This window comes from Eurytemora carolleeae, unplaced genomic scaffold (assembly GCF_000591075.1).
Source record: "Eurytemora carolleeae unplaced genomic scaffold, Eaff_2.0 scaffold10, whole genome shotgun sequence".
In the NCBI taxonomy this organism is placed as follows: Eukaryota; Metazoa; Arthropoda; class Copepoda; order Calanoida; family Temoridae; genus Eurytemora; species Eurytemora carolleeae.
In genome coordinates this window covers 674,498-689,987 of record NW_019396179.1, presented here as the reverse complement: position 1 = coordinate 689,987, position 15,490 = coordinate 674,498, and the positions used below count along the sequence as shown (strand labels likewise).

Sequence of the window (15,490 nt, the reverse complement as noted above, 5' to 3'; positions counted from 1 at the left end):
CCTTGTCAGTTGTAAACATGTCGACGGTGAAGAAGGTTAAGAAGATCACGAAGAGCGTGAAGAAGGATGGTGGAGGGGAGACCATTACAACCGAAACATCAACTACTATCTCCTCCTCGGAGGGGGGAGAGATGGAAAGGTTGAAAGGATTCAAATTAAAAAAATATATCTTTATTAACAAAAAAAGAAAAACTCTGCACATAAAGAATTTTTTTGAGATCTAGATATTTATTAACTCCGTATCGAGATTACATAAATTGTACAACATTGTTTACATGATTAAATAAAACTAATTTACATCAATATCGTGCAGTACATATATTTAAAGAAAATTGTGAAGGAATTTACGGATACATTTTTAAGGAGAAATTGGTATTGAGGCTACATACACTATGTAAAAGTATAAAAATTAAGAATTATTCCAACGAGGAACATTGATGGTTCTTCGTTGATATCGAAGCTACATATTATTTTAATTAGGTAGTCTTGAAGCTACATAAAGAATTGATTAAGCTCTAATTGTGTAATCCCTATATCTTTGTAACCTGGAAAAAAATTCAATACAAAACAAGTAGCAGAACAACGAAGACTAAGTTGAAAAGTTACCAATTAACTGAAAATTAAAACATTAAAATACTAATGAAAAAACAATTAAGAGAGCAAACTAATATTTTAGTTTCCTTTTTACCAAGTTCACGTTCTGAGTATTAATTTCTCATTGTCTAAACTCTCAACGCTAAAAAGACATCGTTAGTAAATGGGGGGGGGAGCTAGGATAAGGGGTGGGGGGACTGAACCTATTTTTGAAACAATTTTTTGCCATACATAGCATGTGTCGTATTTATACATTGTATAAATTGTTGTGTGACTCTTGAAGTCTGTACTTCATAATAAAAGTATATTTAAAAAAAAGTTTTTTTATAAAAAATAAAATCAAAATTACAAATTATTATACTAGTATTACAGTACTCCAATATTTCCTCACTAATATTGTTGTACATATCAAATAATAATCTTTTCTTCATAATCATTTCCGAGTAATCATTATGTGAATCAGAAAACTTTCCTGTGAAAGTTTATCTTTATTTCTAATGGTTGCAACTGATACATCCTTAAAAATATTAACAAAATATGTTAACTTAGCAATATATAGAAATATTTCAATTTTAAAAGAAAAAGAAACAACCTAATTTTCCAGAACTATATTTTTGAACCCGGCACGACCACATCAGCCTGAGGCCGAATTTAAAGAATTTGAGCGGCGGCTTAAATTAAGCCGCGGCTCAAATATGGTTGGTGTCACTTAAAATTGTATTCAATGTTTCTAGATTTAAGCCGAAGTTCAATTGAAACCGGTTTTTGGCGGATTTAAGACGCGGTTCAAATTTATTAAATTATACAAGGGGAACCAGAAAAGTTGGAAAAATGTCGTCTTTGATCTTTTTTTCAATAGTTGCAACTGATATAAGATATTCAAAGCACTATGTTACAAATAGTTCAGGTTGCAAAGTATACAAAATTCTTTTTATAGGTAAAGAAAAAACTAGGGAACGAGAATTCAACTTTTTTGGTTCTCAAACTAAACACACCGACCAAAATCTCCCAAAACTAAATTTAATTTAATTTTGACAATTTTTATTTTAGTGTTCGTGAGTTGTCCAAGGAATACGAAACTGAAGTCATGTTTTGCCATCACTGTGACGATAGCTTGGCTGGACATAGGTAAGTTCATAATTCATTTTATTTTTTTTCTTGTCTAAAAAACAAACTATTTAAAAGGATAAATTAATTTTTGAAAAATAATAAAAGCACCCACGAAATTCATCTTTTAAGATACACTTATATGGTTAGAACTGAAAATAATTGTGAAAATAACGCTTCATTAAGTAAAATTCGTTTTGGAAACATTATTCAGATATCATCGTTTTCTATCTTGAAATAAATAATTTCCGTCAAATTCCTTCTTTGTTTCTGCTTCATTATTTGAAAAGTCAGTTCCATAAAGTGCCCACAAGACTTAGATACAATCTATGATTAATATTGTTTTACACAACATTAAATTTTTGTTTTCGGGGAAAATTGTAATAATCAGATTGCAAAAATTCTATTTTGAACATAGAAAAAATATCCGGTGGATTATCTATTTTTTTAATCCTTATATCTTTATCTGAAGGAAACTTTGGAACAAAAAAATAATCGTTTTGCAAACGATTTCTCAAGAGAATGTTTTTTCCAAAAAAAAATTCACATTTGGTTCCTTGTAGTTAAACTTTTTTTTCAACTAAAACATAAACCCTACAAACATTTTTAAAGTGTTTTGTGAAATAAGCAAATCCAGTTTTTTTTTACTCACCCTGTAGTCTGTAGATACATGATAATTGTAAAATACTAAAGTTTCTCACGTTTGACCCGAAGCATCTGAAAGCATATCAAACAAGATAAAGTAAATTATTAAACCAACATCTTATACTGGAATCATATATTTCCATATATATTTAAGAAATATCATGGTTAAAATCATTTTATTTATAAATAAGTATATATATATTAGTTGAAACGCAACAATCTTCTTATAACATTTTATTCATAAACAAATTGTTTCATGCTTTTTATATCTTAAAAGAGTAATTCAAAATATTTTTAAAATTAATCAACAAACTTTTCAGCTTTTTCAGAGTAATATAACCCTTTAACGATGTACTCGACCTTAAGATCTCCTTGTTTACAGATATGTACTGCAATATCCTTGTTTACAAATATGTACTGCAATCTCTTTGTTTACAGATATGTACTGCGAGAAGATCATCCGTACTGCATAAAATGCTACGAAAACGTGTTTGCAAACAATTGTGATGAATGCAACAAGATTATCGGAATTGATTCAAAGGTAAACTGCCATCATAAGTTTATTTAAAGGGACTGTAAGCATAATTTCAAGTGCCCCTTTATGCAAAGATGATAATGCCCGATTCACAAAATGGAAGATATTGTCGTTTTTTAGGTTTAAAAATATGTAATACTGATGATTTCCTGGATTAGAAATGCTCAAGTCATTTTTGTGAAGAACCTCAGATTGAAAAAACCCAGTTTTAAAAATTTAAAAATTTTAAAAACATGGGATTTAGAGGGGGGGGGGGGTCAAATTGACTCCCACCCCCCCAGCATATCCTGGTTTTCAAGTACCCCAGCAGGGATAGGGTTAAGTCGATGAGTTTTGGACGAGTCATTTATAAATCAATTAAGAAAAGTACTAATTAATTTAAATGTATCCTGTGGTTAAGATTGTCTCTTAAATAACATTAAGCAATGGTCGTTGTTTCTTAGTAAAACATTTGATTTTAAAAAAAAAATTTTTTAATTAACGAAATTAATTTCAGGATCTTTCTTATAAAGAGAAGCATTGGCATGAATCCTGCTTCCTTTGCAACAAATGTAGAACTAGTCTAGTGGACAAACAATTCGGTAGCAAGGCAGACAGGTAGGCATAGACAAGTAGATAGGTAGACAGGTAGGCAGATAGACAGGTAGACAGATAGACAGGTGGACAGGTAGACAGGTAGATAGACAGACAGGTAGACAGGTAGAAAGGTAGACAGATAGACAGGTAGACAGATAGACAGGTAGACAGGTAGACAGGTGGACAGGTAGACAGGCAGACAGTTAGACAGGTAGACAGGTAGACAGGTAAACGGGTAGACATGTAGACAGGTAGACATGTAGACAGGTAGAAAGGTAGACAGATAGACAAGTAGACAGATAGACAGGTGGACAGGTAGACAGGTAGACAGGTAGACAGTTAGACAGGTAGACAGGTAGACAGGTAGACAGGTAGACAGGTAAACGGGTAGACAGGTAAACAGGTAGACATGGAGACAGGTAGAAAGGTAGACTTATAGAAATTATACTTACTTTAACTGTAGGATCTTGTTATTAAATTGGGCTTTTTAAACAATTTCAAGAATGTCTTATATTTGACATATTATTTTCTCTCTAAAAGAATGAGTTATATTTATTTATTTGTAAAGGATTTACTGTGGGTCCTGTTATGATTCCCAGTTTGCTACCCGTTGTGACGGATGTGGAGATGTGTTCAGAGCAGGTATTACTTATTATACAGGGGATCCTACAAAAAGATGAGACTTTAGACACTACATTTGAATTTATGGATGTTTCCAAAACTAGAACGAGGATACCCGGTCTAGTCTTTACCGCACAGATCCGAAAAGTGTATCATAGTATATGGTTGACAGAACGTGTTTCAAGGAACAAAATAAGGCGGTCTGACTAGACTAGCTATGGTGCGTATTAAAGAGTTTCAGGGATTTCAGGTCCTCACTAAAGTCTTATCATTTGTATAAAAATAAATAGCGGGGCAAAAATAAAATTTACAAGAACGCGATGATTCATTTGGTGTCTATCCCGTTTTGCCTTATATGTACACCTTTCTTTAGCTGCTAAAATGTCGGCCTGGTACTGGAAATGAACCAGAGTTCCAGAGTTTACAGTAAGGAGGGATGGAAGTTATACATATTCGTGGTTTGTTAAAACAAATTCGATAAAATTATGAGAATTTATCATACTTTCGACATATTTTCCTTAAAGTGCAAAAAGTGGTTCATTTTTATATAGGTAATTGACAGTTGAGATACGACTTGAAGGTCGTCTTTACCCCTTGAATTAATTTGAGAAATAAAATCCCTAGGTTACTTATCACAAAATACTTCTAGTCCTGCATGTTCAAATGTGGTCTGTTTTTTATATTGGTTTTGAAATTACTTCTCCAGATATGGAGAATTTTATTCAGATTTCGACAATTTTCGTTTTGATTAAAACTTTTGCCGAATGTGAAGGTATGAAAAAGATGGAGTATAAGACAAGGCAATGGCATGAGAAGTGCTTTGTTTGCTGCACCTGCAAGAACCCAATAGGTGAGGAGTATTTGCTTAAAAAAAATGTTTTTTAAAATACTTCAAAATTAAATTTTAATTCAATATTACATAAAATCATCATGGATATTTTAAAGCATTAAAAGTTTTAAAATTCAATTTTTGTTTTGATTACTTTCTTCATATTACTTCCTATAAGAGTCCCCAGAAAATAACTGATGACTTGTCTACAACTCTAACTTTCTAATCTTTATTCTTTTACCTTGATCTTTCTCAATTTGAAGAAGTAAAGGAATAGTCTTTGCCACAAACTGTGATTTTCTACATCCTGTATCTTTGCAACCCAATATCGTAGACTTTAGATTATTCAAACTATGAATTCTGTTTGTAGCAAAGGTTTGGAAAACTAGAGCTTGAGGCAAGTGATCAACTTCTTCATAAAACTAATATTTCAAGTGCAAAATGATGATAATAAATGATGATTATGATAATAATAATAATTATAATGATAATAATAATAATAGCAATGATAATAATGAAAATAATGATAAAGATAATAATAATAATGATTATGATAATAATAATAATTTGAATGATAATAATGTGAATGATAATAACGTTAATAATGATAATGATATTAATGACAATGATAATAATGATTATGCTAATAATGTTTATGATAAAATGATATAAATGATAATGATAATAATGTTAATGATGATAAAGATAATAATTATAATAATGATAATGATTTAAGCTTTTTTTGTGCGACTTTTTTATATTATATAATTATATTATATAATTATAATTTTAATATGTTATAGGGACCAAATCCTTTATCCCTAAGGAGCATGATATCTACTGTGCTAAGTGTTATGAAGATAAGTTTGCCACTAAGTGCATCAAGTGCAGCAAGGTAATTTAAAGGGAGTGTTCGCGAAAAGTTAAAAGGGATATAGGCTTACGTCCAAAAATATTCGATGGTGATTGCAACTAATCTTAACTTCTATATGTCGCGTCTATAAGGAGAAAATCGTTAAAAACGACTCATACCAAAGACCGTAGCGTCCGTACAAATTCGAATTGTAAAAAAATAAATTTTGATGCCAAACAAATCATTTATATATGACAACCTATAATCATTAATTTTTTTTCGATGCATTCGATCGTATAAAGTTTATATTTCATAATATTATTTACTTGTTTTATATGCGACGTACTTTAAAGCGACGATTTTTTTCGCTAGGTGTCGTTAGAGTCTCTTCCATGTGAAATCGCACAAGCATTGGCGCAAAGACGCCTAGCGGGCAAATAATCATCCTTTAAAGTTTATTGTATATGAAACAAGTAAAAATACTATAAAAAATCAATTATTTCAACACTTAAATCATCGAAAAATTCCGAACCATCTGAAAAGCAGTGAAGCTCTCTAAAATAGTAATCTGAAAGATCATTATTTCAAAAAGAAACATTTCGCCTAAAAACAAAAATTACATCTTTGCAATCTAAAGTCCTTTTGTGTTTAAAGCTAAATGAAATATCAAAAGCATATTTAAACATCAGATTGCATGAAAATTAGAAATTAAAAATTGAGACGCAAAATCAGTTTTTTTTTTCAATTTAAAGTTACAAGTAATTAAAACCATTTTCTATGAACTTCATACAAAAAATTTTGTGTTCAGGTTATCACCCAGGGAGGAGTGACCTACCGCAATGATCCCTGGCATCGTGAATGTTTCACTTGTACTCACTGTCAGAAGTCTCTGGCCGGTCAAAGGTTTACATCCAGGTACAAAGCTAAAGATAAACTTATTTATTAACGTTTTAGGAATTTTAAGCGTATTTTTAAGTGATTCTCCATACAAAGATGGCAAGGCCTGATTTACAACGATAGCCCTTTCTTCCATAGATAAAGATAGATTCGCATAAGACGAAATTTTCATCCTGAAAGATATAAATGTACAGAGATTTTTTAAAGATATTCCTATTATATACAGGGTGTCCCACATCATATTAGACCGTCAACAGGTCTAAATTGCGATTTTCGGGACTAATAAGAAAATTTAATTAGAATAAATCAATTTGAAAAATAAAATAAGCCTTATATAAGAATTTTCTTGCGGAAAATGATAAGTTTTTCGAGTATTAAGGGTTTATTTTGTCGTTAAAGATTAGAGATAATCTAATATGATATGGGACGCTCTGTAGATTAACTAGGTCGGTTGTGAACATTGGCTGTTCTTATGTCATTGAGTACTTGTGGTGTACATGAGTTCTGTAAAGAGAAATTTATGTTATTTAGTCCTTCTATGGTCCTTCCCATGTCCTTCTTCAGTTCTCGTCAATATGATATATTGCTCTGTGAAATATTGTTGTTTAAATAGTTAAATTAAAACACCAAACCACCCCGCTTATCATTGAAGTACAATTTGACCCCTAGAAGTATGAGTTCGCGGACTGAACAATTCTTGGTGATTTTGCGTACATAAGCTATCTATGTTTATTTGTTTATCTATGCTTTAATCCCTACTCTGATAAAAATGTGGAAAATACATAATTTTTTTCTGACTTGCAAAATGTTGATTTCTGTGATTTTTTCCCTTGTTTCTTAAAGCAAGAAATGCGCAAATCACTTTCGGAGAAGGTTCCATGAAAAGGTTTTTAAAAAATATCAAAAAGTACGTTTAGTTTCTTTTTTTCAAATATATTGACAATTTGATGTGACGCATTTATGATATCCATTCTTCATCATAAATATTAGTTTAACAATTCGAATTTGATGGATAAACCTTTGATAACACTAGCAGCAGTGCGAAGTTTTCGTGAAGAAATTAGCACATTTTGTGTACAACCTCTTTTATGGAAAATTAAAAATTTTGATTTAAAAGAACGTTGGTTCCCACGACAAATATTGCGTCCCTGTAGAGTACAGTGAAACGCTTAATAACGAATACAACAATGAAGAATTTATCAAATGTCGTCTTGACAATTTTTCAATGAGTTTTATACTACAGGGTGTCCCACGAAACATGACAATAGGAAGACGACTTGAAAGTCGTCTTTGGTATTTGAATTTATTTGTGACATTTAGTCTTCTATCTACTTTAACATGTATGATTCTTGAAACAATTATCACATAATTCTCTTAGCCCTGGCATTTCCAAAAAGTGGTCTGCGTTTTTTGTGCTTTCAATATTACCTGAGATATAAAGAGTTTGGTTCAGATTTCAATTTTGTTAAATAAAAGCAAAATTGTCGAAATCTGAACGAAATTCTTCATATCTCGGGCAATATTGAAAGCACAAAAAAGGCAGACCACATTTTGGAAATGGCAGGACAAGGGAAATTTTGTGATTATTATCTCTAGAAATTTACTTCTAAAATTAGGTTGACAAATAAACGCAGCAAATTATATAAAAAATCAAGACGACATTCAAGTCGTCCTGCATACTGTCATGTTTCGTGGGACACCCTGTATATTACGTAAATTTTAGTATTTGCGAAAATAAATAAATAGCTATAAATATGCGGGAACAGTTTTAAAGAGTTCCATATAATAATTTGATTTAAAAACTAAATATCTGCAACATTCCATTATCAGAAAGTGAAGAACACGACATTTGATGAATTTTTTCGATGTATTCGTTATTAAGGGTTACACTGTAGGTTATTTCAATTATAAATTATTTTTATTATTAACAAGTATTTTGGTAAATAAGAATCCCTGGTTTAGGGATGATAAACCGTACTGTGCCGACTGTTTTGGTGAACTGTTTTCTAAACGTTGTACAGCTTGCAGCAAGCCAATTACAGGTACAAATACAGAGATTCAAAAAAGGAAATAAGTTTTTTTTTAATTCTTAACTTTGCATCTTGAATTATTCGTAATGTCTTTCTAAGCATGACTTTTTGTAATTAATCAAATTTATTTTATCATTATTTTATTATTTCTTAACAAATTATGCTTTTTTTTAAAGTGCCTAAACCTTTAAACTGATTATTTATCTAAAAGCCAATTTTTTCCTTCCTATAATCTTTGCAGCCATGATGCAACGTGATGTCTTTTAAGCATGAAGATCTAATTTATTTATATTTTTTAATTTTTGTTTACTATTTTATAACAAATTATTATGCTCTTTCGTGAATTATTTCCGAACCTTTGAACTGATTTCTCGCCAAAAACTCATATTTTCTGTAAAATTTTGAAATGTCAAATTTTAACATTCATGTTTAAAAATAATTATGTATGCGACATCAGGGTTGTAAAGATTAGGGATTATAAAAATGAGAGTTTGAGGCCAGTATTCAGTTTCATTTTTCTGTTGGACATATTGTTGCATGGATAATTTGTTTGTTTATTTACTTTATTTACTACACTAACCGGTTTCCAGGGATTGGAGGCACTAGGTTTATTTCCTTCGAAGGCCGGCACTGGCACAACGATTGCTTTGTCTGCACATCTTGCAAGGAAACTAACAATCTTTAGTTTTTTTTAATTGACTATTTTAATTTGAAGGAAAGCCGCAGGGTGTTGCAATAGATTGGGAATTTAAGTGAAGGTTTTTAAAACTGGCTTCAAATGAAACATGCTGTGTTAGTGCATCAACTTTGATAATATTTTGATATTTCATCCTGGAATTTCCAAGATGTGGTCTGTCTACTTTTTTTCAATTGATTGAAATCTTCATTTTCTCCAGTAGACCATATTTCAGAACGCTCAGTATGACAGCAATTATTTTTTTTTTCCATTTTAATTTTGTCCTTCATCGGCCTTGACAATTTACCTCACGTTGCTTGATTCGCTTCTTTACTACGACGACATCGGCGTCTACCCCCCCNCCCATAATCATTAAGCATGCTAGATGCATTTAAAACAATTTGTAAGTATTTTCCCTATTTTTCTATCCCTATATCTTTGCCTTTAAATGTCTTGGACCTTAGATATTTCAAACCATAAATTAAAATTTGCGGCAAAAACTCAATTCCTTACCTGAGATCCCTTATTTATTCGCTTAACTATTGATTGATTGATTGTGTGTTGTGAAGACGACAATGGTTGGGAAAGGATTTATAACTGATGGCGAGGATATTGTTTGCCCGGAATGCGCGAAAAAGAAGCTAATGGCCGACACTGTGGAACAGTAAACAATAACCGGTCTACAAGAAATAAGAAGAAATAACCCTAAAAAAAAGAAACTAATTATTGCTCAAAACCTGTTTGCTCAAATTTAAGAGATTTTAAGAGATTAGCAAGGAGTCTGCTAGTTATTTCACTGCACTAATATTAGTTTTGCATGTGGGTCGAATCCATGCATGCTTTATTTTTTTATTTCTTATTCTAAATAAAGATTTAACACATCTCTATTTTATATTTATTGTTCACTTAAAAGTTTGCATGAGGTTTGTTAATTATGAAATTATGTATGTAAAGCTTCACAGATATTTTTTACCACGTGGACATCAGAGTCCGAAATTTAAATGTCGAGTATCGTTGAACGAAACTCCCAAATTTTCTTTTCGAGGCCTTTACATTTGTGTAAATTTTGATATATGAGATTTGAAAAAAATAGAGAATATTAAGAAACTAAATAAAATAATATTTAAAAAAAAGTATTGATATCTACAAAACTGCCTAACCCCATTCAAGAAACCCAGGTTCCAAAACTGGTTTTTATAACGATACCCTGTCTTAAGTTTTGGGCTCTGATAATTAGATGAACCCAACATATTGTCCGTCCAAAGAGAATCATGTATATGCAGTTTGATGTCAATAATAGAATCTTGTAAATGCAGTTTTGTCCGTCTAAAGAGAATCTTGTACATGCAGTAGGGTGCCCGTCTAAAGAATATCTTCTTTATATAAAGTATCTTCCGTCCTAAAAGCATCTTCTGTAAGCAGTATCTTCCGTCCCAAGAGTATCTTATATATATACAGTATCGTCCGTCTAAAGAGAATCATCTGTATACAGTATCTTCCCTCCCAAGAGTATCTTCTGTATACACAGTATCGTCCGTCTAAAGAGAATCCTGTACATGCAGTAGGGTGCCCGTCTAAAGAGAATCTTCTGTATATACAGTATCTTCCGTTCTAAAAGCATTTTCTGTAAGCAGTATCATCCGTCTCAAGAGTATCTTATATATATACAGTATCGTCCGTCTAAAGATAATCTTCTGTATAAGTATCTTCCGTCCTAAAAGCATCTTCTGTAAACAGTATCTTCCGTCCCAAGAGTATCTTCTGTATATACAGTATCGTCCGTCTAAAGAGAATCTTCTGTATAAGTATCTTCCGTCCCAAGAGTATCTTCTGTATATACAGCATCTTCCGTCCTAAAAGCGTCTTCTGTATATACAGTATCGTCCGTCTAAAGAAAATCTTGTTCATGCAGTAGGATGCCCGTCTAAAGAGAATCTTCTGTATTTACAGTATCTTCCGTCCTAAAAGCATCTTCTGTAAGCAGTATCTTCCGTCCCAAGAGTATCTTCTGTATATACAGTATCGTCCGTCTAAAGAGAATCTTCTGTATAAGTATCTTCCGTCCTAAAAGCATCTTCTGTAAACAGTATCTTCCGTCCCAAGAGTATCTTCTTAATATACAGTATCGTCCGTCTAAAGAGAATCTTCTGTATAAGTATCTTCCGTCCTAAAAGCATCTTCTGTATACAGTATCTTCCGTTCCAAGAGAATCTTCTATATATACAGTATCATTTGTCTAAAGAGAATCTTCTGTATACAGTATCTTCCATGAGTATCTTCTGTATATACAGTATCTTCCGTCCTAAGAGAATCTTCTGTACATACAGTATCGTCCGTCTAAAGAGAATCTTCTGTATATATACAGTATCTTCCGTCCTAAAAGCATCTTCTGTAAACAGTATCTTCCGTTCCAAGAGTATCTTCTGTATATACAGTATCGTCCGTCTAAAGAGAATCTTCTGTATATTCAGTATCTTCCGTTCCAAGAGTATCTTCTGTATTTACAGTATCTTCCGTCCGAAGAGTATCTTCTGTAAACAGTATCTTCCGTCCCAAGAGTGTCTTCTGTATACAGTATCTTCCGTCCCAAGAGAATCTTCTGTATATACAGTATCTTCCGTCCCAAGAGAATCTTCTGTATATACAGTATCTTCCGTCCCAAGAGTATCTTCTGTATATATAGTATCTTCCCTCCCAAGAGAATCTTCTATATGCAAGTCGTCTGTCTAAAGAGAATCTTCTATATGCAAGTCGTCTGTCTAAAGAGAATCTTCTGTATATACAGTTTCGTCTATCCCAAGAGAATCTTCTGTATATACAATTTCGTCCATCCCAAGAGAATCTTCTGTATATACAGTATCTTCCGTCCCAAGAGAATCTTCTATATGCAAGTCGTCTGTCTAAAGAGAATCTTTTATATGCAAGTCGTCTGTCTAAAGAGAATCTTCTATATATACAGTTTCGTCCATCCCAAGAGAATCTTCTGTATATACAGTATCTTCCGTCCCAAGAGAATCTTCTAAATGCAAGTCGTCTGTCTAAAGAGAATCTTCTATATGTAAGTCGTCTGTCTAAAGAGAATCTTCTATATGCAAGTCGTCTGTCTAAAGAGAATCTTCTATATGTAAGTCGTCTGTCTAAAGTGAATCTTCTATATAAATAGAATCTTCTAAACATAAACTTTCCTAAGAAATTTGTAATTTGTCACCCCTTTATTCTGAAAGCATTTGTATAGTATATAAATCATATAGATATTAAACGCTGTTTTCTTAAACTTACCTGCTTATGACGATTAATCCAGAAAATATTATGATTTCTAAGTAAATAATTATATGTATAGCTCTTTAAAACTGTCCCCTTTTTATTAGTAGTATTTATTTATTTTATAGTTACTGAGACTTAGGTATAATTTAGTATAGGGTGTCCCACGAAACATGACAGTTGGTAAAGAGTTATGAAAGTCGTCTTTCATATACTTTATTAGATTTTAAAGACTTTTTGCAGTTTATTTCGTTAAATAATCTTTTTCTGAAACATATTTTACTTTGAAACCAATTTTACTAGAACATGACTCCCACGCAATATTTGTATTATTGTCTAATTGATATCAAACAACTTAACAAATTCTGGAAGAAGACATTCTAAACTATTCACCAACTGTCATGTTTCGTGGGACACCCTGTATAAAACCCATTGAAAAATTCTCAAAACGACATTTTATGAATGTTTATACAATATCTTCCTAGTTCTGGGTTAAACTTATATAATTCAAATATCAAAATCTTTAGATCTTTAATATTAAAATTAAAACAAAATTTACTTGAAATCTTCATTTCATTGGTTTTGAGTAACTTATGCTTCTTTGTAAAATTTTTACTTTCAATTTAATGGAAGGACATGTTTTTAGAATGTGATTGTGAGGTTAAACTATAGAACCAGAAAGATTTGTTAACTATATCCGTTAAAGGGAATGTACATATAATTTCAAGTGACCCCTTCATGCAAAGATGCCAATGTCCGATTCACAACTGTACTCTTTCAAAGCTTTGCTTGATCAAGTATGAATTATATATCAATCTTTAACATTTTTTAAACTGATTATTTTCTCTGCAAAAGTGACATGTGCATTTCCACTGCAGAAATGCGTAACGAATTATCAGAATTTAACAGTTTCAAACCTATAGAAAAAAGACAGTATTTTCAAAATTTTTGATCATATAAAAGTTCTGAAGGTTACCGTTGTAAATCGGGGACTGCAACCTTTGCATGGATGGTCACTTGAAATTACGTATACAGCCTGATTACCAATGGAGGAGCGCGCACACCGCAAAACACGTTTGGGTGGCGGTGATTACCAATTTAGGACTTCTGCACTCCCCCCCTCTCAAGAAAGGTCACTTGAAATGACTTATAAATGCCCCTCTTTAAAGATATTTTTCACGTAACTATTTTTACCTGTAGGAAAGGGTGGGTTAGGGAGCACCAAGTTTGTTGCTTTTGAGACCCTGGCCTGGCACAACGAGTGCTTCTTCTGCAACATCTGCAATGAGAGCATGGTTGGCAAGGGGTTCATCCAGGTAAGATAATTGACGTAATACAGGAGCCGTCTTATATGTTGATAAAATGAAGACGACTTTCAATTTCAATTTTGATGTCTACCAAGCTGTCAAACAGCATGGAAAAACACTAACACGTAAACAAAGAGAAGCTGTGAATTAACAGCTTCTCTAGGAGAAGCTGTTAATTAACAGCTTCTCTTTGTTTCCTTGTTAAGTTGTAAATTGAAAAAAGCTTGTTAGAAATCTAAATTTAATTAGAAAAGTCGTCTTCATTATACTGATTTTATTCGGGTAAATAAATTCACGTGATGCAGTGATAAACAGAAAACTCTTTTCAAAGACAACTGTGGCCTGAGAAAAGACGATTTATCATTCATAATTCCAGTGGAAAGGTCAAGGAACGCGGCACCTTTGTAGACACAAATTGATGCTTTTAGAAATAGTCATGGAGAAAGTCGTCTTTGTAACGTGTTAATTTGTTAAATCATGTTTGAACACGAAAAACGTTAATATCTTGCTAGTTCTAAAAGCAAAAGTTTTTATATTTTATCAAATAATTGCTGATGTTGTCATTGAAGTATGATGATTTTAGATTTTTGGTTGTTATTAGTGCTTCTCAAAAAAACGTGTAAATAGTGTCTATGTAAAGGTATCATACCTTTCCACTGGAATACTAAACAATAAATCGGCCTTTTCTCCGGTAATAGATATCTTTGAAAAGTAAGACTAATAATATTATTGAATAGCTAATTGGCTAATTAGTTTACCATGAAATTTCCAAAATAAGTGAACGGTCCCTTTAACGGGTGAAATATGTTAATGGTCATTAACTTTTAAGCATGAGCCCACTAATTTATCTTAGAATATCCTAAATCTCCAGTATCAAAATAGATTTTAGATTTCAATATAAAAACAAAGTGAGTAATATAAGTCAAAAGTTAAAAAAGCAAAAACACATGTTCACAATTTTGTAGCTAAATTGTTAATTGCAGTCTAAACATCAAATTTCAAGTAATTAATTTTAAAATTACATTATACAATTTTAAAATATGAAATTTTGCCTTCCCACTAATTTGACATGTTCTACAGCACAATTATTTAATTGTGGTCAATGTCTCCGATTTTCTCAAAATTAGAGGATACCGTTATTTAAGATATGTCAATTTTAGGATACCTTTAATTAGGATATGTCAATTTCAGGATATTTTTATTTAGGATATCTTGATTTAGGATATGTCCATTTTAGGATACCTTTATTTAGGAATGATATATCAATTTTAGGATACCTTTATTTAGGATACTTTCATTAGAATACCTTTTTTTTCTTTATTTAGGATACCTTTATTTAGAATATCTTTATTTAGGATACCTTTATTTAGGATAACTTTATTCAGGATACCTTTATTTATAATACCTTTATGCAGGATACCTTTATGCAGGATACCTTTATTCAGGATACCTTTATTCAGGATACCTTTATTTAGAATACCTTTATTCAGGATACCTTTATTCAGGATACCTTTATTCAGGATACCTTTATTCAGGATACCTTTATTCAGGATACCTTT

The 15,490-nt window shown here is 31.7% G+C and overlaps 1 protein-coding gene across 2 annotated transcripts in view; it reads left to right on the top strand.

Annotated features, from left to right (window-relative positions):
• The window catches only part of LOC111697348 (four and a half LIM domains protein 2), a 17,933-nt gene continuing 2,443 nt past the window's right edge, over positions 1–15,490 (top strand). Inside the window, exons 1-11 of one of the 2 annotated variants that reach the window (XM_023467327.1) lie at positions 1–139; positions 1,645–1,722; positions 2,785–2,887; positions 3,378–3,478; positions 4,026–4,099; positions 4,851–4,928; positions 5,711–5,802; positions 6,569–6,675; positions 8,620–8,699; positions 9,278–9,354; positions 9,933–10,250. In XM_023467327.1, the coding sequence (XP_023323095.1) occupies positions 18–139; positions 1,645–1,722; positions 2,785–2,887; positions 3,378–3,478; positions 4,026–4,099; positions 4,851–4,928; positions 5,711–5,802; positions 6,569–6,675; positions 8,620–8,699; positions 9,278–9,354; positions 9,933–10,031 (1,011 nt within the window). In that variant the 5' untranslated portion in view covers positions 1–17 and the 3' untranslated portion in view covers positions 10,032–10,250. Of the gene's footprint in view, positions 140–1,644; positions 1,723–2,784; positions 2,888–3,377; positions 3,479–4,025; positions 4,100–4,850; positions 4,929–5,710; positions 5,803–6,568; positions 6,676–8,619; positions 8,700–9,277; positions 9,355–9,932; positions 10,251–13,824; positions 13,941–15,490 lie in introns of those variants that run through there. The other variant, XM_023467326.1, reaches the window with a different exon arrangement.